A 22,215-nucleotide genomic window follows, 5' to 3' on the forward strand; every position below is an offset into this window, starting at 1 on the left:
TTCAATTAGACGTTTAACGATCGGTTGGCAATTCATCAGTCAGAATAGTCTGTTTTTTTTCTCTCCTATTACAATTATTGTTAGAATCCCCACGAAGGCCAACATTAACGAAATTCTAGCTTTTGGTCCTATTTTGTCTTGTTACTTACTTAACTCCACAATGTGGAAGCGTTATAATTATTCGAAACTTACGCTAAATCAAACGGATTCAATCGAACACAAGCACGGTTCCTTTCAGAAATTGTACACCGTTTAGCAAAGCACGATTTAGCACGTAAGCTTTTCGTCCGCGAACACAGATCTTTCCCGGATAATCCGGCGCTTAGACGCAAGAAGCAGAAGAGGCCCTCTCAGGGCACTCCTTCCATCGATCACTCGCCATAAAAAAGGCATTCATTTTTCCGGGTGGCCACTTTCAAAATGGCGGAAAGGACGCACACGCAGAGAGCACGACTTGGGTGACAACTTTTCGATCTCTTAGTAATTTTGTTGTTTACTGTTGTTGCCTTTTATTAGACTGCCCCGCTCTCGGTGCCGCTGTGCCCAAGTGTGCGTCTCGTCAGGTCCAAGAAAAAACAAAAGGCCACCCTTTTCGCCCGCTGCATTCAGCATCACCCCCGAGACTGAGCCTTATCGGCATTTCGTTCTCGTAGAACACGCGAACTAGTTTTTCCTTTTTTTTTTTGCAACTTTTTACTCTAGGCAACAAAAACGTCGCGCAATTAGATCCTCGAAGTAGATCCTCGATCGGCGTTGTAGAAAGATAGCAACACTACTGCGTACGTTGAACCACTCCTACTAGGTTCCTTCAAACTTTTTTTTATTTAATGTTATCTCTAAGCCATCATTTAAACGAATGTAATTTTAAGGTAGCGAGTTAAATAATTTTTGTTTTGTTTTTCTTTTGTAAACAAGCGACGGTCATAGTTTAAGAAAACCTCACCACCATTTATTTATCGATGTTGGCGCGCGGCGCCGAAAGGAACACGATCCGGTGTGTCCTTCGCAGCGGTTGCGCTTGCTCGAATGAGGCACATTATTCGTTACCGTGCCGGTGGCCACACACACACACGCTTCCGGCCTGTTCCGGTGTCCTAGTCGAGAACCGGGTGCGCGCTACCAAACGCGAGCCACAAGTAACCTTATTTAGTCTAATTTTAGCGTCCAACGATCGTGTAACTAAAATTCCTCAAAATTTTCCTTATGGATCGCTTTCGGAACACGGCCCGCTGTGTGAGGCACACACGCGCACGCGCGCAAGGATCGCGGTGAGGACGAAAAATCTTCACAAAGAACTGAGCGGATGGATTTCACTCCGTGCTCGTCGGTGATAATCCATCATGCACACACCTAACCCCACTGCCAATGAGATGTGATAGTAGCAAACGAAGGTGATGAGAGGAGCACGTAACAAACACACACTGTCTGAGGAGTACGTTCCAGCGCGAGCGGAAAAGCAAAGAAAAACTGCCAAAACAAAAAGGACTCACTCGCCTCGCGTCCTCTCGGGCTTTGTTTCTTTCGCTTTGTGTTCCGCGTGCTCGGTAGTAGTTAAACGAAAAGCTAGCGGGAAAAATCTAGGCGAATGTCGCAACGACGTTAGCATAATGTCGAACCAATTTAGCATTAATTTAGCGGCGAATGTGGCCACAACAACTGTAACGTACGCAGGGATCGCAGTGGGGCGAGTTTAAGGTACAAAGAATGGGAATGGAATGTCCTTTTTGTTTTTATTAGTGTGTCCGAAGCCGATGCACACATACACTGCCACGCCATCGCTCGGTCCTAGCTGGCCATATATCGCACGAAGGGGAAGGGAAGGGAGGGGGGGGGGGCGAATGGCTTGGACCATAACTAACCTAATTCCACGAAATCAAAACTAAAAAGAATGATCGAACTCTCGAACTTGAGGTTTTGCTTGCGAGCTTAACCGGTAGTTTTAAGCAAACGGAAAGGAATAAACGGATTCCAACGCACATGAAGCGAAGAATTAAAGATTCCCTTGTATCGAAGGAAGAAGAAAAAATACCGGAGCCAGTAGGCAAAAGGATAAATAAATCCACGTAAAACGAATACGTACGAACGGAAACGGCAAGTGCGTGCGTGTTTTATTCGCGTATTGGTGATGGCGTCTAATCTAGCGTCGCTTCGGAACCGGCATCCGGAAGCCCTTCCGGCGTGATTTCGCCTCGATAATCATGTTCGCCTGGCGCTTCAGATAACTCCGAGACGGGACGTCACCTTCGTCATCGGACAGGACGACGGTTGTCCCTTGACCCGGCGAGGTCGACGAGATCTGTGTGGTTGTGCGACCGGCAATCAGGTTCATATACACCGGCGGATAAGCGGGTGGCTTTTCGCGATCCTCACCGGCCGGGGATGAACCGGAAAGCACGCTACTTCCGGCGGTTGATGCCGGTACGATCGGTCCGGGGGATAGCTGTTGCTGGCCGCTTACCGGTGTCGGTGGTGTGGTTGTAGGGGATGACCCACCCGCCTGTAGGCCCGCACCTTCACCCTCATCTTCCGACAGCCCACTGTCGACATCCGCCGCCAGCTGGCCACTCGCTATCAGGCCGAGTTTGATCCGCTCCTCGAGCAAATTGCCGAGCTCCTCGACGGCTAACCTGCCGGAGGTGATGTCCTTCAGCTCGGCCGGTTTCAGTGGTGTCCTGCGGCCGTACGGTGGGGTCGTGTCAAGGCTCTCCTCGATCTCACGCAGCTTCAGCAGCAGTTCAATCAGCGCATCCTTAATCGTGTCAAACACATTGCGTGTGTACTCGATCGCCTTGTCGCACTCCTCACGCCGTTGCTTCTCCTCTTCGATGGAGTTCTTGATCTTCTCCAACTCCTCCTGGTTGCTGGTGGGGGAAAAGGTGTTAGTATTAGTCCGCTGGAGCCATCGTAGACCCTGAAAAAAACCCCCTCAATACTTACACGTCGCTATCCTTCACGTCCGCGAACTTGAACGCATCCAGCTGGGCCTTCATCAACTCCCGCTGTGCCTCCAGCTGTTTCTTCTCGTTCTCCGTCACTGTCCGCAGGTACGTGAGCCTCGCAGATGCCTCCCTTTGCGCCAGGAACCGGTCCACAACCTCCCCGGCCGCACTAACACCTGTCGCTTGCATCAGCTTCTTGAACTTCTGCTCCATCTCAGACGCACCGTCCTTATCGTGTATGCTGCTACCATCATCACCACCTTCACCAGCCCGCCCATGCTCACCCGAACCAGACAGGATGCTCTCCTGGTGGATGAGCGTTTTGCCGGACGAGAAGATCTTCCGCTCGAGTCGCTCGAGCTCGAGCTTGCGCTCTTCAACCTGCCGGCGGAAGTCCTGTGCCTGCTTCTCGCGCGCCTTATTCGAGTAGTGCGTCGTTTGCTCCTGCCGCTGCAGGATCGTTTTCGTGCTGTCACGCATCTGCACGGCCTCCTTGTGCACTTCCTCCAGCTTGTTGATCTCGGCCTGCTGCTCCGTGATCGCCTGCTCGAGCTCCAACAGCGAGCTCTCGAACTTCTCCGCGTCACGCATCAGCGAGGACTTTATACCGCGGTACTTCTTCCGGATGTGTTCGGCCTCCATCCACTGGACCGTCGTACGGTGGATCTCATTCTCGAGCCGCGTTATCAGCTTCCGGTTCGCGTCCTCTTCGATCGTTTCCGGTGGATTCGAACCGTCACACTTCGCGTCCCGGTAACCAACGAGCGCCTGGTACTGCTCGACTAACTGCTTGAAGTGACGCTCACGCTTTCGCATCCGGTCTTCTGTCACATCCGTCTGCTTGTGCAGATCAATCACCTTCAGGTCGACGATACGTAGGGCGTCTGCGACGGATCGGGCACCAGGTGGAAGTGGCACGCGTCGCTTGATCTCCTGCACGTTTTTCTGGGCCTTCGCGCTTGTTGGGTTGTAGAGATATGACAGCTTGTTGGTTAGATCGCGTACCTCTTTCCGGAGCTCACCCATCCGGTCGTTTTGGGCCTTTTTCTTGTCGTTCCACTCCTCGGTGTACGCCTTCTTCTGCCCTTCGGCCAGCATCACCTTTTTCTTTAGCTCACCGATGCGTTTGTTGGTGAGGGCGAGATTTTCCGCGTTCAGGATTGGTTTCGGGGTCGACATTTTGCCGTAGTTGCACCGCACTTTGTAATTGATGTGGAATTGCTCCTTTAATGCCTGGTTCTCATCGATTCAACAACGACGTAACTAGGGTGGTTTATTTCCGTCGCTAGTGGCAACGGTTGCTGTGGTTTTAGCTACACTGCTCGAAGGGTTTTCCTGTTTACCTGTTGAAGGACGAAATGGTTAATATTCCGTAATTCCGATGCTCTATAAAACCCATCACTGCAATGGAAATGTTGAGGTTTGGTTTGCAAATAATAAAATTATTTCATTTTTTTTGCGTTTTCGAATGATTCTGAGTATGAATTCTGGTCCGAATATTTTATTCAATATTCCCCCAAACGTGACATACGTTATTTAAAGATTATTCTATCGAGTTTACATATTATGATCGTATTTGTACGTAGGCATATTAAAGGTAGATTGAAACGTTTTTTTTTTGTTTCAATTGATTATAATCTCTTCGTGAGCTACATCGAAGGCTTGCTTTAATTTGAAAATATGTTTTTTCAAGACCTTGAATACTTCTATTTCACAGGCAAGTATGAAAAGTGTTTAAAGTGCAAAATTAACTGCCGTTTTAAACCTCTTTTTAGCTTGTTTAATTCCTAGAGCTCTATCCACCTCGAATCCGTTATAATGACATTTATTCAGCGCCGTTTATTTTGATATTCATGCCGTTACTGATGTGTTCATTCGAGGTCTTTTGTTAACGGCTGCAAATGTTCATTCGATCGAAACGGTCATTTAACTGCCGTGGGTGAAGGGCAGATATTCTCTCTCCCTCTCTTTCTCTCAAAAATATATCTAAGCTGGCCGCTTGCTCGCGATATACGATGGCTGTAGAGCCTTCCGAGCCTAAACCTGTTCCCAAACGGGCCCATCTGGAGTTCCTGTCCGGTGTGGTTTTCTCAGAAAGAGAGTGAGCGCGGATCACGCCCGATGAACGTGTGTGCGTGTCGCAACGTTCGATTCGCTTTGTGAGCCTCGAAAGAGCCCAGGTGGATGCAGGCATTGATGGTAGAGAACCGCTCCGCTTGCGCAGCAGGTCCTTGGAGGTCCACAGTCCTGCGTCAACCTCAGAATATGTATCAATTTTTTAATTCACCATCCCGTGCTCGTTCCCTCCTTCGCACCCGCTTTCTCGCTCGCGCACGCTCTTATGCTAATCGACACGATTCCACGGCGACCGTTGCGAGTTAAAATTGCCGTTCGTTTCTTTATGATACAGGAGCATTTCCCCCATCGGCCACGATCTGCTATATTCTCCTGCTAAGCAGAACTAATGCGACCAATAATACCTACAATAATCATATAGTTTTATGCCTCAAAACCGCTGGTTTCGGCGAGACGATCAACTTTATGTATTTATCGGCATGTGACGCCAATTAGAAGCGATTTGCTGTTCGCTAAATCGGATGTTTCATGCGTTAGAGAAGCGGCAGATTTGAAATGGTACCATTTTGTCGCAATCCCCCATGCATCATCAAAATGATCAACCAAATGCTGCTCGACTGCAGGCAGCTCAAATCGTTTCAGCCGAATTTCGCGTCCAGAGCACTGGCAGCAACAAAGTGAAGTGTTTATTAATACCGTAACGTAAACAACCACCGGCTATTCGTTGTTCGTTCGATGACAGAAGTTCAAATGTGCTGACGCAAGGCAAGGCTCTCATGTTCTGCTCGCTTCCTTTTGCCTGGACTTCGGGTAACATAAACAATCCCAACACTGCGTGGGGTTTACTCGACTTGATGTCAAAGACAAAGACGTCGCCTAAGCATCCTGTTCCGGTGCAATTCAAAACCCCGCGAACGTCAAGCTGAAAAAGCGGATCTGCCGCGTAAGCACTCGCTTGGCCAGCATCAGTTTCTCACATCGAACGGGGCTCGATTCTTGAGGCCACCGTGAAGAGTGTGCAACATTAAACATTGAAAACTTCTCCCAAGCATCGAGCGGAACTGCAATTATGAGGTGGTGTTTGCTGGGCCGATTTTGTGGCGTAATTGGCGAGTTAGGATGAATGTAACGCAAGACATTCGAACGGATTTTTTTTTGCTTTTTGTAAGCACATCGGAGGATGTGATCTCTTTTTCCCAGTTTCTGATGGTGGGACGAATAGGGAGGAGATTTTGTGTCGACATTAGATTATTTTCGCAAAAGTTACAATAACATGTTTGGAGGCATTTTTCCATGAATAAAATCTTGCAAGGTTTCTAACAAGACCTAACCAATACAGAATGAGAATTTGGAACGATTTTCTTTCTAAACTATTTATGCTTTTATAAACTTTATTCAAACGGTTTAATAATTGTTTTGCTTACATCGTTCACCGTTGAAAAAACTGTACAAAGTGTAATGTTGGAAATTTATCTCAAAAATATTTAACTGCATGGGAGCTCTCTCACTCTTAAAAACCTGGCTCTCTTTTTGTCTGTTTTTCCTTCTGAAATTTACTATCTTTCTGACGATTGCTTGGAATCCATGACGCTGTGAAACTCATTTTCGGTAAAGACTCATTCTCAATGTTTTTATTAGACTCATTATTAGACTCATTTTCAATGTTGTATGATAAAAACGCCAGAAAGAACCCTCGAATTAAAGGCTCAATCGATGTGTATGCATTCATTTATGGATGTGATTTGAAAAGCCAGACAGACATTTGTTGGTTGATCAATTAAATGGCTAGCGTCGAGATATTTAAGTTGAGTTTTCATCCATTTAAGAAGAAAAAAAACCCTTTAATGCTGCTTCGCTTTACATCGAGGGAACTCGCCACTCGATTTCACCATCGACGCACCCGTGACGTGTTGTCACCTTAGCCGTACGGATGTCCGAAACATCGATGCAAAGAGGCTCACCCTACCTTAGTAAAGGGCTTCCAGAAGTACGCCGCGAAGGGCAAATGGACGGCACAACAGAACAATTTTCTAGCCCACCTTATGCTGCCGATCCGATATGCGCGAGATCAGGCAAACACGCAGCCACGCACAGGCTCGAGCCAGCCTAACGGATGCGAGCGAGAAGGAAAGAAAACAAAGCCACCGCGTGAGAGCGAGATCGAGCATCGCTTCATCCAAAAACGCGGATTTTGAATCGCGCGCGCGCGTGCAGGCCTATAAACTCGAAGCCCGTCTCGTAGGGACAAACGGGAGCGATTTCCATCGCGAGAGTGAGAGAGAGAAAGAGAGAGAGCCTACTTGGCGCGAGAAAGATAGGGCATTTGATCCCGCACGGGAGTGTGTGAGTGCGTGCGTGTTTGGATAATTTCCGCAGAATGATCGAGCCGCTGGGCATCTGAGAGAACAGAATGAGAGAAAGAAAGAGATAGAGAGAGAGAGAGAAAAGCCCACCAGAGGGACACGAACACAAAAAACTTAGAAAAAAACCGGTTGCAGCCATCGACCCCATCGAGAGAACTCACGAGTGGCCACACTCAACGCAACGGTAACGGCCAAAAAGGCAGCCTGTGACGTTTAATACGCACCCACGGGCGAAGTGTGCGTGGCTCCTGAGCTTTGGTGCGTGTACGCTGGTTTACGGAAAATTGTGAAACTCGCCCAAAAAGCCGTCACTCACGGGAGAGTGATTTAACGGCCGAGGTGTGGAGGGTGCGTAAGGGTGCATGACAGCCCGCAGGGTGACACGGTTCATTTGGTGCCCCGCGTATGCCATCTCGCTCACACTCCAGCTCTTTCGCACCTTCACGGGTTCGTCCTGCGCGTGGATCGCGTTCATGCGACTCCTTTCGAAGGGATTTGATGTGGCTTTGTGAGGAGTCGCAGTAGTAGTGAGGCTTTCTAAAGGTCGAAAGGAGTATTCTGCATGCTTTTGGTAGAGCTTTCCCTGCCCGTTCCGGAATCCTGAGCCCACCACGACGCCATCTTCCCGATCATGCCTGAGGCAGTGTGCGAAAGAGAGCGCACACGTGCAAGCGAGAGACCCCTCTCGAGTGGTCAGTGAGAAGCCACTCACACATGAAACGTCCGGTGCGCGATCGGCTCTCAGCCAACATCCCGACGCGCGCAGCCCAATGCCGTGCGCCTGTGTGCGTGAGCTCACCGCACAAACTGCCTGTGCTGTGAGTGCTGTGGGTGTGTATGTGTGTTTTGCCCTCAGCTCCCGCAACACCGTGTGCTCTCACGCTCACGGAGTTTCTTTCGAACCGCGAACGCGTCAACACCACACACGAATCCCGTACAAGGGAGCCTTACAAGCGGTTGGTTGAGCTTCCGTTTTATCGTTTCGTTTTGTTTGTTGCGCGCTGTTGATTTGTTTTTTTTTGTTCCCACCCCCCCCCCCCCCCCGTTTCGTTGTTGAACATCTTTCCGTTTCCGAACTCTGCGTGCTGGGACTTCGGGCTCTTAGGGGGGGAAAACAACGGGATAATTAAAATCGTGCGTGCGATTTTGTGTGCAAAAAAGTGTCGTGTTCCCGTGCTGCGCAACCCACCGCTTTACCGCTCGGATCACCGGGCAATCGAGCGTGTGGGCGTGTGAGCCTGGTGGGTTTTGTGCTTGTGTGCGCAATCGAGTGAAGGGGCTCCGGAAATGGGCCCAACCAACGGGCTCGTACGTAGGCGCAGGACCTGCCACCGTTAAGTCCTTCACCTTCATTCCCCGCGACGGTAGCCGGAAAGAAAACCCGTGGTAGAAAGCGCGTGAGAGAGAGAGAGAGTGCGAGAGAAAAAGAAGGAAGGAAAAAGGCCCCGGAACGGAACACTCCCCGATCACGATCAAACGCCTCGCAACCGTCCCGGCAAGCGCCTTGTGCGTCCTTTGCCAACGGAAAACCGCGCGGGAAGGGAGAAGCAAAAGCAGCGGGTAAAAATCGCCAGTAAAGTGCTCCAAAACTGCCCCCTAAACTAAGCATTCACCTCCCCCCCCCCAACGAGGGTGTCCCTCGATCAACCGGCGGTGTGGAAAATCGCAACAACCTCCGCAAAATCGACAGTCAACCTTCCGGAGAAGCGTGTGGTGCTGCTTGCAGGCTTTTCATTGAAAAGAAAAAAGAAGAAGAAGAAGAAGAAGAGCAAAAGGTCCTCGCATCCTGGCATGGATGGGCCGCCTGCGTGAGTGTGTGTGTGCGTGTGCGCGCGTGTGTGTGCATTTCGGTTGTGTCCTTGAAGTGGCAGTGTGCGGTAGAGGCGAGTGAAAAATTGCCTGCCCGGAAAATAGCCACAATCGGCGGGAAAGAAAATTGAAGCAGAAAAGGAAAAGAAAAGCAAGACCCAATCGCTCCATCTCACGCACTCGCTCCGTTATCCTGCGCGCGTCCTTGCCTGGGCGTAATTGGGACGGGGAAAATCGCCTCATTCCGAAAGGGGCCTATTCCTGCCAAAAGTATTGAACGACACACACACACGCGCGCGTGTGTGTGCGTGTGTGGTAGGCAGGGGGGTAGGGGGTGCGGGCAGGGTGCCGCCCTTAACCAGTAGTAGGCGTGCGAACACCCTCGCGAAAACGAAGAAGAAAGAAAGAAAGAAAAAAACACACACACACACACATGATGGTCCGCAGGAAGGAAGATCCTGAGCCGACGGCGGCTGCCACTAGGGGGCGCTGCTGACGCTGGTGGTTTCGTAGATCGGTTACGCTTCCTTTAGCCGGCCGAGGCAAGCGAGCACGCGCGTACGTGAGTGTGTGTGCGCGTGTGTGTGTGTGCGTGCGAGAAGCAATTAAATTAATATAACAAAAGGAAAATATCAACCCACCCGCCCCCATATCCCAACTCTAAGCCAAACGATAGTTTCCGTGCGGCGGAAGTTCGGCTCTCGGCGGAAAAGAAACACCGTGCGTGTGAAGTTGTGCATCAGTGTGCGTGTGCGTGCGTGCGTGCGTGCGTGCGTGTGTTTCCAAAGGCCTGTGCGTGTGCGCGGTGGTGGCGCGCGATGAGCGGCCAGGGGCAGAAACGATCGCAGGATTAGCTGGTGAAGCCGCGAGTTAGGTGCGTGGGCGGAAGGCAGAAGAAAAGCGCTCAAAAGGATCCTTGCGAAGAAACGGATTCACGCAAGCGACAGAAAGGACATCCAGCCTTGGGGGGGCTACTTGAACTTGCGAGCAGCGGGAGTTTTCGACGAGTCAAAAGCGCAACGGGCGAGCATCAAAGAGAAACAACAAGAAGAGAAAAAAAAAGCTCATCAAGGACATTTCGTCGCGTCAACCAAGGATCAAGGACCTCGGCGATGGCGTACCCGGGGCGGACGATGGGCACCACCACCGTCCTGCTCGGTCTCGGCATCGTGCTGTGCGGTCTTCTCGGCAGCGCATCCGGTGAGTATCCTGGGCTCTCCTTCCGTAAGGACCTTCGCTTGCTTTCATCACCCATCTAGCCCGCTAGCTTCCAGCGACGCCGCTCGTCCTGGATGGTGGCGAAACACAAGTGTACCATCTGGTGTCGGTGATATGCGGGTCCCAGGTGTGCCGGTGTGTTGGTGTCCCTTTTTCTGCTCTCCATGCGAAGGAATGCACTCGCGTGTGCGTGAATCACCCTTCAAGGATACGCACTGATGCGTTTCGATCTCGCACACAAACACACCAGAGGGTGATGGAACCGCTCGCTAGAGGGCTTTTGTTTTCTCGTACTTCCTTCACCCAGTGAGAAAGACAAAAGTGAGGTTATGTGCCACGAAGTGCTTCCGGCTTTGGTGTAACGCCCGAGAAGGAAGGGCTTACCAATCAGGCAGCCTCCGGATCGCTAGTTAAGCGGATTCATCAGCCAAATCAACTCCTTCCTTTTCCCGAAAGAAAAAAAAAAAAAAAGACCATCTCCTCGGAACACGTTTCCGAGGCTATTTCTCACGCCTCTAGTGACGGGATCCTGCGCTCCTCGGCATGATCCTCGCCGGTTCTTATCGTGGGTTGGATTTGCATACCCATTAACTGGGCGAAAGATGCTCCAGAGCGGAGTTCGTCTCGACAACCCAGAGACCCAACCAGAGGGTTTTTGCGACACGTTTTGCCCCAAACCCAGATGTACAAAAAGGCGCTCGTAAAACATTGATGGCTTCTTGCGGTCTTAATGCCAGCTCGCCACGCGTCGCACCGGCGGGCAATTATCGCGCTACATATGTAGGTTTTGATTGCGGATCGTTCATTTTGGGCTTCCTCGGGAGGTTTGGCTGCCTTCGGGGTGATATCGGCGTGCGTGGAGATTTATGATCCAGAATAAGGCGCACCTGGCAGCACGCTTTGGGTGCCTCTATCGGCTGGTGTGATTGAGAAGGTCTAGCAGGATGAAGTCATCACGCTGGGAAGGATTAAAATTGTGTCATAAAAAAACGAAAAATTTGCCAACCACAATCCCGACGCGAGACTAATTTTAATGCCCTTTTGCTCTCTCTCGCTCTCGCTCTGTCTCTCATTCACTCTCTTTCTCTTTCGTTCTTGTTTGGTGTGTGATTTATGCGGCCATTAAAATTCGCTCACCGGCTGTGAAACCCGCAAGACCACGAGCTTGGAGCTGAAGCAGGCATTATATTAGCCACTTCGCACTCGGTGGATTTTGCGGTCCCTTTTTTTTGGAGCTAGGGGGGTTTGGGTCATAAAAATATTTAAGGAAATGGTAAGCACAGCTAGAACGCTGCATCCGCGTAGGAATACCGGGAACGAGAGGTAGGCAATTATCGCTTCCTTCATTCTCCTTGGCACTTGGCGAGACTTCGCGAACGGCGCTGCTGAGATACGCTGCGGAGTAAAGCGCCCTGTTATAAGTCGCTCCGTTTCGCAGGAGGACGAACTGCTGACGATTATTGAGCTCGCTGTACGTGTTGTAGTGGACATGTACAAGCGCTTGAGGAATATTGGGGAAGTTATTGACTTGAGACGAAATTTTGAGAACGGGACGTCCCCACTTTGAAGCTCTGCGGAGTACTGGGTGCATCTTGAAAACTACCGATCGGTTTCAAGCGTTCTAAGAAGATCATTTGTCTTCGTTGCCACTAGCAACTTCCTCCATAAGCTCTTGGAACATCCGCGCCGTAACTAGTGCGCTAGATGGTTCTGTCTGTGCAGCAAACACGTCTTAAATAAAACAAACCTGACAGCTCATTACCTGCAGGCGATTAAACATGCAACGGTAGTATCCTTTTTGCTTGCTTTTGTTTTTGTTGCACAGACCTGCCGCGAATTGGGTCGTTTAAAAGTGAAATGATGCCCCATTCCCGTTGCCCACACTCTCCCATTCTCCCATCTCTAACCGGCATAAATCAAAGCCACAAAACTAGCCAAGCGCAAAAAGGGCGATGGAGCCCACCGTAGCAGGGGCCATAAATTCATATTTTACGCCCGGCCGTAAAGCGGAACGCGCGTGTCGGTGGTCAAACTTTTACGACCTCCTCAGCCGAAGCCAGAGATGTGTGAGAGACCCCAGCGCCACACCAATCGCTGTTGCGCGGAAACGTGCAGTAGTCAGGAGGTAGTGTACCGCAGATTATCGAGGTTCGCTTATTTTACGCGCGGTTGTGAGTGCGGCCATTTTTATGAGTGTATTTAAATTTATGCCCACACGCGTGCGCGCCCGCCCGCCAGCAAAAAGGGGACGGTGGGCGCTGGTTTTCGCGTGTGAATTACGACCGAGAACCAATCGATCAGGTTCTTGAAGGTTGAAGGCGTTGCATTCGCGGCTACGTGAGCCACACGTTCGGCACGTCCCGGTGCTGGGGAGTACTTATTTAGCTATTGATTTTTAATATTATTTGTGCTCTAGAGCAACCTGCAGGTAGATGAGTCGTCGTTGCCGACCATCGGTGGTTGGATTGGCTCGAATAACGCGGGTTAGAGCGCGTTATTCGAGGCGCAGGTAAATTGGCACCCGAGTAATGATTGGTTTGCTCGCCAGCCCTTCTCCCATCTCTTCGCTGTGTCTCTCGCTTCTCTCGCCTATGTTGAAGCAAATCCTTCCCTTCTCGACATGCTCCACCTCCTCACTCCTTTCCACCCCCCCCCCCCCCCCCCTTTTGGGCTCCATCGAACTGCAAGCCGACGCCCCGTTAAACTAAGGTAACGGAATGCTTCAGCCGCTCATAGAAGAATGTACACCATCTCACTCTCTCTCTCTCTCTCTGTGATCGTGTCTCTCTCTCTCTCTCTTTCACTCCGTTGATTCGCCTGAATAAAAGGCCCTCTCGTTGCCGTTCATCTCGCGGGTTTCGAGGCTCGGCAGACTCGGACTCGGACTCGTGGGCTCACATAGGGGGGTGGGGGCCAAAAACAGGTTCTCCTCTCGATGTCCATTTTGCCTCTTCGGTGCGCGCCGTTCGCGCGGACCTCGCTTTTGCCCCTTTCCCTCCTACTGCACCACCCCCCCCGCCGCGGACCCTGCCCTTTGTTCGTGGGGTTTGAATCTTTTCGGATTTTTTTTTTCTGATTTCGCCTTCTCGATTCGCGCTTTGGTGGGCGCACGGGGTGAGGGGGTATCCTGCATACGGACCCACACACACACACAGCTTCTCGGTCACTATGGGGGGGGACTTCACCATCCACCCCCCCCCCCCCCCCCCGTCCCATCGATCGCTAATGAAACGCGACGGCGCGGACTCGCGACGAAAGACAATCTCTCGTGCCCGTGTGCTGCTTTTACGCTTGTGTTTGTGCACGGTGTGTGTGTGTGTGTGTGTGTGGATGATTTTGCTTCCCCCTGGTCAAAGCCTAGCCCGTTAAAACCGCTGTCTCTCCGTGGGGTTTTTGGAGCTGCGCTTGGAGAGATTGTGAGGAAATGCCCTTTTCGTACCTTCTTGCGCTGGGCTTACATTCACTCCACGCTGGAAAGCTTTTCGAGCATTTCCACCAAACTGCTGGACGTCCCGCGGCAGCCTGCTCTCCCATTTTGGGGCTGTTTGTGCGAGCACTTTTCGAAGCATGAACTCAACTCGATCGCGCAAAAAAAAAAGCAAGATCGTGTGAAGAAAATTCTCCCTCCTCCGAAGCAGCTTCCAGGCGACAGTGGAGGAAGCAAGGGGAAAAAACGGGTGAAAAGCGCAACAACAACAAAAAAAAACACTCCCCACCAAACCACCCGATAGGAATAAAATCAATCGATTTAAATGCCTCCATGGAAACGAACCCGTGGGTTTTTTTTTACTTTTTTGGTTTTTGAACGTGTGTCCGTGCGCTAGCGAGCGGCTAGACGTGTGGCCAGCATCTCGACACGATATGCAGATGGAGCGCAGTTTCCCAGCAGCCCCTCCTCCACGGTCTGCTCCCCCACACCCCACACTCCCTGGAGACCCAGCAATTACGTCGTTCGGTCGCCGTCACGATCTCACTTCCCCCCGGGGGCCTGGGTAAAAGTCAAATGAGAAATAAAGTAAAATATGTAGGTCGCCCTTTGCGCCGTCACTCGCCTCTTCCCACTATCATCTACCCCTCGCCTCAGCCCTCTCGAAGCAGCTCCTTCGTGCACCCGCGAGTGGTCCGCTCGCGAAGGGGTTTTGCGTGTTTTTTTTTTCACCCTTCTTTTAGTCCCTGCTCTTTTTTTCTCTCTCTGTGTGTGTGTGTGTCCATTGCACAGCCCGATCGGGTTCGGGAGTTCGTTCATCTGTGGCCTCAGCTTGCGGTGGAAAATGTAAAAGACGCCGAAGAGAACGGCAGAACGAATAAAATTAATGGAGCCGGGCGGATGCGAGAGTGCGGCGCGTTATGAAAAATCCGCCCAGCAACGAGTCCTCGGGGGGGGGGGGGAGGTGTCGTGGGTGGAGGATCTGGATTATGCTTTATGCTGGCTGGCCGGGATCCGCCCACCTATGCTTCAGGGCTCTTGCGAGGCTGCGGTAGTGCGTTCCGGGTATCCCGTTTCCGATCTGCCTGTGAAGGAGAAAATAATACCAAGGAAAAGCGAGAGAAGAGAAAAAAAAACTACACATTACCACTCACCACCTCAACTACGCCCACTCGGTTTCTCAGAACACGCGCGAGTGGGAAGGTTACGGATAAAATGCAAAAGAAGAAGCAGAAAAAACGCGATGAAAACCGCGAGATTCGCACGCGGAAGAAGCTCGGCTAGAATCGAGAGCGCGGAGACGCACGAAAAACTGCATCTCCGGTAGGGCGGGGGGGGGGGGGATGCTTGTGATGGGGTGTTCTTTTCCCTTCCAGCTTCCCTCCAGCCACACACACACACACACCCTTAGATGTGGGATAAAAATTTGGCTTTTGCATACATTAGCATAAATCTGCAATAAAACAGGCTCGTGATCGAGCAACACATTTTCCTCTCGACCGCTGTGTGTATGTGTGTGTGTGTGTGTGTTGTCCCCCTTTTTTGCGACCATCTCCCGGCGGCCGTGTTTGGCGATGATGAATATTGTTTCCCCAACGAATTTCGTTCTGTGCCGCATGGGAGTGGTTTCTCTGATCGCCTCGATCGCCTCGATCTGCCCACGCAGCGGTTAAAGCATTTGCCCCCCCCTGTAACCCTGTCCGGGCGGAGTGTTAAGCCACCGACATACACACACACACACACGCGCGGGGGTTGAAATAAATTCAACCATCGTAGAGTCGGGTTCGTCGCTTGCGTTTGCGCGCAGCTCTTTCGTTCACTAGCGGTGGAAAAGCGACGTTGCGATGGGATCGGTGGAAGGGCAGGTGGGTAGAATGGGTCGTCCCGCATCACCACCACCCACCACCTTGCTCACCTCCCCCCCCCTTCCCGGGGACGATATTTAGAGCAAATCATGCCGCACACAAAGAGAAGCCTAGAAAATGGTCGACGAAGCGAGCGAAGAACAACTGAATCCCAAATCCAGCCCTCTCTCTCTCTCTCTCTCTCTCTCTTCGGGGACAATTTTGGTGCGCCCGACAGCAAAAAAAAAAGATAAATTCCCCGTCCCCGGGGGAATAGTTTTCTCCCAGTGCCTCTTTTCCTTCTCATATCTGCGCGCGGGTGCACCTGGCGTTCCTTTTTTTTTCTTGTTTCGTTGGTTCCTTCTCCTTTTTTTCTCCTTCTTTCTTTTCCCTCATTTTGCGCCCAAATGCTGCTGCTGGTGGTTCGTCCTCGCTGCCGGGTTTTTTATGTTTTCTTGTTGCGAAATCCGATCCGGGTCACCCAAACCGCTCTCAATCGCTTCCGCCTGGAGTCTGTGGTGCATGCGTTTGGTTTTTTGGTCCTTTCGATCCTTCGGCTCTGCTATTCTCACTCACTCCGCCATCTCGGCAGGTATGTGTGCCATTTTGCTTAATAAAATTTCAAGCCCGCGAATGTCCTGCGGCTCGAAGTTTTCCGGTTTCTGGGAATTTTCCGCCCGAACCATAAAACTGGCTCGCCATTTCCACCGCTGCTCGAAAATCAAATTCTCAGCCTCCCTGGGGCGCGATATTTGTCATATTTTTTTCTCTTTTCGCTGTTTGCTTCGCTCAAACCTCCCGATCGCTTTAATCCCCGCTACCTCAGCCTCCCTCCCACATGTTGCCCGTGGTTTCTCCGCACCTCATCAAACTCCGGTTTCACCACGACAAAAATATTGGTTCCCATTGTGTCCCGTGCCCAGTGTGCCCTTCTCTTGGCTGGGCTTCTCGCTTCATCCCTCTCTCTCTCTCTCTCTCTCTCTCTCTCTCGCTCGGTCTGTCTGTCTCTCTCTCACACTTCATCTCTCCTGCGGGGCTTACATTATTCGATGTTGCTTTCGTTGATCTTCTTTCCATTATCTTCGCCTCGATCGTGTGCCGCCCGCGGGGGTCAAAAGGAAATGTAAACGGAACGACGAGACCCGCCAGAGCGAGATATCGAGAGTGAGAGAGAGAGAGCACGAAAGCCTAGTCGGGCAGGGAAATAATCCCCCTTTTTCCCAAAGCCAAGCGATGTGTGGCTTTGCAAGGGCGCGCGAGAGAGAGAGAGAAAGAGAGCCCTACGCCCTTTTTGCGTGGAGAAAGGAACGGACCCTAGGATGGGAACACGGACCCTTTTGGGGGGGGGGGGGTTGGAAAGGGTGTGAAAAGGGTTGGGTGGCGGGAAAATGCCATCAAAAGCGACCAAAGAGAGCCGAGAGACGATCGATCGTTGTCGCGCGAGACACCCGAGGATCGTTTCGTTTCAGCAAAAAAGAGGTCCTCCTTCTGTGCGCCCACCCCTGGCACACGTACGCGCGCAATCGCAAACACACATACACACACGCGAGGCCCATAATTGGGGACAGAGCGCTTTGGAATGGAGCAAAGGGATGTGGACACACCGGACGAGCCTTTTCCGAGTGAGAGGAAATAATAATAAACAAAACAATCTCAAACACACACACACACACACACACACACGTACATATCACCCCGGGGGGTTGGGTTTCAACCCCCTAACCCAGGGGAGGCTCTCGAGATGATGCTCCGTTTCGGTTTTCGATTCGATATCGTTCGCCGTTTTTCATTTCCTCGTTCTTTTTTTTTTTTTTAATTTTTCCTCTCATCTTTCTTCCTGCTGCGCCTGCTAGGTGCACGTGTGTGTGTGTGTGTGTTGTTTTACATCGCGCTTTGGCCTTCTTGTCGTTCTGCTTTGTTCTCGAATTCGGTTCGGTTCTGTTGGGTCTTCGAGTTTCCTTTTTGTTCTTCTCTCATTTTCCTCTCCTTCAAAGCGGTCAGTTTCGGTGAGCCTGCATTAGAGCACGAATAGTTTTCCACACAACCTTCCGCAAGCGCAGAGGACACATTTTTTGTTTGCCCTGCGAGGAAAAATTGCCGCTCCGGTAGGGCACACATGTTGAGGGTTCCGCATCAGCCTCATTTCGGAGCATCTCGAACCGAGGCACGTTTTATTCGGCATTAATTCCGCTCACATCCCCTTCGCGGTGGGGGTGGGATCGTTGTCTGATGGGGGAGGGAAGGAGGAGGAAGTACGGGAGAACCACATCATGTTCCTGCTGAGAGTGGAATCGAGACGCCAAGAGAGAGAGAGAGAAGGAGCGTGAAGAGACGAGCCATATCGCATAACTCATGTGCTCCCGACGGCGACAGCGCAGTTCATGGTCACCATATTGAGGGATCTTTGCTATTTTTTTTCACCAACCACAAGCCTGCTGAAGGGGAAGGGTGTGGCGGTGGTAGCGAGGAAACACATTAATGCGTCTAACGTGCCCATAAAACGCGACGGCTAAGCCACCGGAGGTTCGTTTTTGCATACAATGTTGCGGGGAGTTTTGCTTTTTTGCTTCAGCAGGAATGGAGGGTGGATTTGTGTTTCATCCCTCCTTGCAGGAAGGGTCGAGAGGAAGGTGGATGAGTGGAAGTGGTGGAGGCGAGACGGAAGATCCGGTTGGTGTGATCCTCACCATACCAGCACGCGATGGCGATCGGTTTCTGGAAACACCTTGCACGCAAGCGAGAAAAGGACCTCGAAGGTGTATGAGACGTGCTTTTGGAAGTACGTGTAAGTGACGTCCATTTTGAAGTACCGGATGTACGTGAGGCTCCATTGGAGGGAGAGAACTATGACGAAATAAACCCATCACCCACCTGTCAATGGGGCTTTGAATACTAACCACCGAAGCTGTCATTGGGGATTTTAGTAAACAGGAAAAGCAACTTCTGTCACTGTACGCGTTGTCGGTACGCTTCTTACACAAATTAACCATCACGAAGTGGAATTGAAACCAAAAAACAGAAAAGTACCATTACTAAATGCGCTCCATTCCGATCCTGTCATGTGATTTTGGTGCATCTGACAGTTGCTCCAGATGACAGCTGTCTCACAGGTCGCCCGCTTAACATGCTGCGTTCCGTTGCGTTTTGGATTGCAAGAGAGAGAGAGAGAGAGAGAGAGAGAGAGAAAAAAAGGCAGCTAAATGCACACACGGGTGGAATATGTCATAAAAATGTTCGGCAAGCAAAAGGGGGAACAAAAAACAAGAAATTAACAGAAACGCGCTTCGGTTGACGGTCGTTTTCACTTGGTTAGCTCAATTCGTCACATATAAAAAAACCCGGCCACAAAATTCTTCGAACTATGCTGCTCAGGAAAAAGCGAGAAAGACCGCAAGAAGAAAGATCTAGAGAGAGCGAGAGAACGAAATAGATCGAGTGGAACAATCCATCCATATCCGTACATATTTCGCTCCGTTCCCTGGGGCGACTAATTACAATCTCCGTGATGCGTGTGCGTTAAGTGTCTATCGCCCTTCTCGCTTTCGCACACCGTGCGCCGAGTGATCAGTCGTGCCGTTTCTTCTCGGCGATCCTCGCTCATCGATCGCGTGTGAGTGTGTCTGGTCAACGACCAAAATCGCCGCAAGCACCAGCAGAATGGGAAGAAGCCCAGTGGAAATAAAAATCACTAAAAGATCTTCAGATCTCTCTCTCTCTCTCTCTCTTTTGATTTTTCACTCTTTGCGTCCTGTTCGCCAGATAATGGCTAGGCTGGTGGCGATTATGACGAAGAGCGGGATGAGAAAGATCTGTGGATGAAAACAAGAAAGAAGAAGAAAAAAAAGAAAAACCTCCTGAAGCTGGGAATGAAAAAGAGAAATAATAAAAAAAAAGAAGAATGCGCCTCTATTCCAACATGACGAAGACCTGATGCTGGAGGTCCGCCTCGAAGGTGTACTTTTGGTGGAGTCCGAGCTCTCTCGGTGCCGTCATCATTACACAGTGACGCAGCGCCTTATTTTAGTTTTCTTTTTTGCCTCTTCTTCTGCTCTTGCTGCTCTCGAGGGATCTTCATCATTTCCCGCCGCCCTCCCTCCCTCCCCCTCCCATTTCCCCCGCATCCGGAGCCTGCCCCTGTCGACATCTTGAGAGCGTGCTCCAGCGTTGTACATCGCTTTTATGTTCTGCTGCTCACTTCATTCAACATCCATTGCTTTTCCATTGCCTCTTGGGTTCATCCCTTTCGGCGTGTGTGCGCGGGCGCGCGCCATCGCCTTCAACTGACAATGTACGCGTCCTCAGTACTCCTCCGTCATCTCTTCTACCTCTACCTGATCTGCTTTTCTTTCTTTTTTTTTTTATACAATTTTTTATACCCCATGCACTCTCAGCCTTTTTCCCGCTCTGATCTGATCTTCGCTCTGTTTGCCTTCTTCGCCGCGTGGAGAAAAAAAACCCGAATCCCGACGCGCATCGCGTCCGTTTAGCCTGCAACATTTGATCGGTTGTCTCGCTTTCTCGCATGCTATCTCGCTCTCTTCTCCTTCTTTCACGAAACCTCTCCAGATACCTTGCCAGGGTTGGGCCACATCGTGGATGCTGCGATGCTGGGAGCCGTGTTCTTTGTTCTCGAGTCCCCCCCCCCCCCGCCTACCCGCCCTCCCTCCCCGAGGATCGGCGGGTTCCCTTCTTCCTTTTTGCTGCCTTTCCTTCTGCCTTTTTCCCCTCCCAGGACCGCTCGAGCTCGGTTCGGTGCAATTATGAGCCGGGCTTCTTTCACGTTCCATTTTTACGCCCTATCTCGCTTTCTCTCTCGCTCACTCTTGTGTTCCCTTTCCTGGAGCAGCTTCCTTCCGAGTTTGGGCTCCCGAGGGGTTGCCCCGGGGGTGTACCAAAGCGGGAGAGAAGGGATGGAAAAACAGATTTTTAATGTTTATTACTGGCGCGCGGTTTGAGCGCATATGTTCTGTTCTGTACCCTTTTTCCTGGGTGGTGTTGCCTCCCCCCCTCCCCTCACCTGCCTCCACCTCCTCCCACCGAAGCCTTCGCCCACTTGTTGCTGCCGGGAATGGCTTTTCTTCGCGCTCCTTTCGGCTTCTTTTCCCGGCCTGCGCGCGGTGGCTGCGCTTTTTTTTTTCTTCGTCTCTTGCTTTATTTTACGACCACCGACCGGCGTCGGGATCTTGGTTCTTTTTACGATCCTGTCGGCTCATTTTCTGCTCGATCGCCTTCCCGGCATCATTTCGACGTCCTTCGCCCCTTCCCTCCCCTCTTTGGGTGCCCTATGCTCCCCCCCCCTCAAGGTTCGCTGGCGTGCGCAATCGACTGTTTGCACAATGTTTTATTTTGTAGGTTTTTTCCTTCCTTTCTCTCTCTCTCTCTCTCTCTATCTCTCTTTATGACTCCCTCGCATGACGGGTGCCGCTGACCCAGGTAAAAGGGTTGATTTTTAATGGGATCGCAGGTGGGGAAAATTAAATTAAGCGATCCCTTGCGCTTCTGGTTTGGGTGGAGAGTGATGTGGGGAAGACACGCAGATTAATAATCCGCTACCGATCGAACCCCTTCTCGGGGGAGGGATTTTGTCACCTTAACAAAGAGGTTCGCTTCAGCTTCCACCCCCATTTGAAAGGGGGTTGATTAGCGCATCCGCGGTGCGAACAAGGGATGCTGAGCCAGATACGATTGGGGGATCGCAACAGTCGCTTACGTGAGGGCGTGTGTGTGTGTGTGTGTGTTTGATGGTGGGGGGGGTTTCAGAAGGGGGCATGGAGGCGATCAATTTGTTTTTGCCTCCCACCCAGGGCGATCGATGGGAAAGGCGAATAGTACGGGGTGACGCCTGGGAAAAACGGCACCAAGCCATTTTGTTCGCTTTTCTCACCAAATTGAGCGCTGTCTGAACCAACTCCAACGTGTGTGTGTTTTTCTTGTTAGTTAACCGCCTGGGCCTGACAATAAAGACTCGTATCTCGTTCGTTCGCACGAACCGGGAGCCTCATGGCTCGGAGAAGAAAATGTCAACCAATTTTGGCTTCTTCAGTTTGCTTTCCTTCCTGCGGTGGTGTTTGTGTGTGTGAGAGAGAGGGGGAGGGGGAGGGAAACAACCCGACAACAAGCTCCCACAAGAAAAGGAGAAAAAAAACTATTCTCCCCCCCCCCCCCCTCACATAATAGAAATCGGAGTTCAGATCCAATCCATTTCGCCGATCGATTAAAATTCGATCTCGCAGCAGGTCGTGAAAGGAAAGACTGCACGTCGGAAGGGGATGGGGGAAGGGGCAAATCACGCACATGCGTGCCGAGAGGCAGCCGAGAAGAAGAAAAACAGATTGTCCAAAGTCATCGTTCAAAGTGGTTAAACCGACGAGACCTTCTGGTGTGTGTCGCGCGGACCCTTTTCAGGTGGGTTTTTTTTTTTTTTTTTGGTGGGAATGGGGTTGCCGGTTGGTGCTCCCCTTTCGCCGAAATTGCCCAACAAGATCAAAGGCAGGACGCGGGAGCTCGAAGAAGAAACAAAAATTGTAATCGAAAAAAAT

At 51.1% G+C, this 22,215-nt stretch overlaps 2 protein-coding genes across 2 annotated transcripts in view; one reads left to right on the top strand and one right to left on the bottom strand.

Annotated features, from left to right (window-relative positions):
- Nucleotides 1–2,137: 2,137 nt before the first annotated feature.
- On the bottom strand, nt 2,138–4,118 carry LOC128729176 (outer dynein arm-docking complex subunit 3). The gene is made up of 2 exons (XM_053822831.1): nt 2,938–4,118; nt 2,138–2,861 (listed from the first exon to the last, which is right to left on the bottom strand). Exons 1-2 carry the CDS (start codon nt 4,116–4,118, stop codon nt 2,138–2,140), a joined length of 1,905 nt encoding a protein of 634 aa, XP_053678806.1.
- Nucleotides 4,119–8,479: 4,361 nt separating this feature from the next.
- Nucleotides 8,480–22,215, top strand: part of LOC128729106 (neurogenic locus Notch protein) — a 62,106-nt gene continuing 48,370 nt past the window's right edge. Inside the window, exon 1 of the mRNA XM_053822756.1 lies at nt 8,480–10,387. Coding sequence (XP_053678731.1) covers nt 10,300–10,387 — 88 coding nt within the window. The 5' untranslated portion in view covers nt 8,480–10,299. The remainder of the gene's footprint in view (nt 10,388–22,215) is intronic.

The sequence above is a fragment of the Anopheles nili genome, chromosome X, assembly GCF_943737925.1.
Source record: "Anopheles nili chromosome X, idAnoNiliSN_F5_01, whole genome shotgun sequence".
In the NCBI taxonomy this organism is placed as follows: Eukaryota; Metazoa; Arthropoda; class Insecta; order Diptera; family Culicidae; genus Anopheles; species Anopheles nili.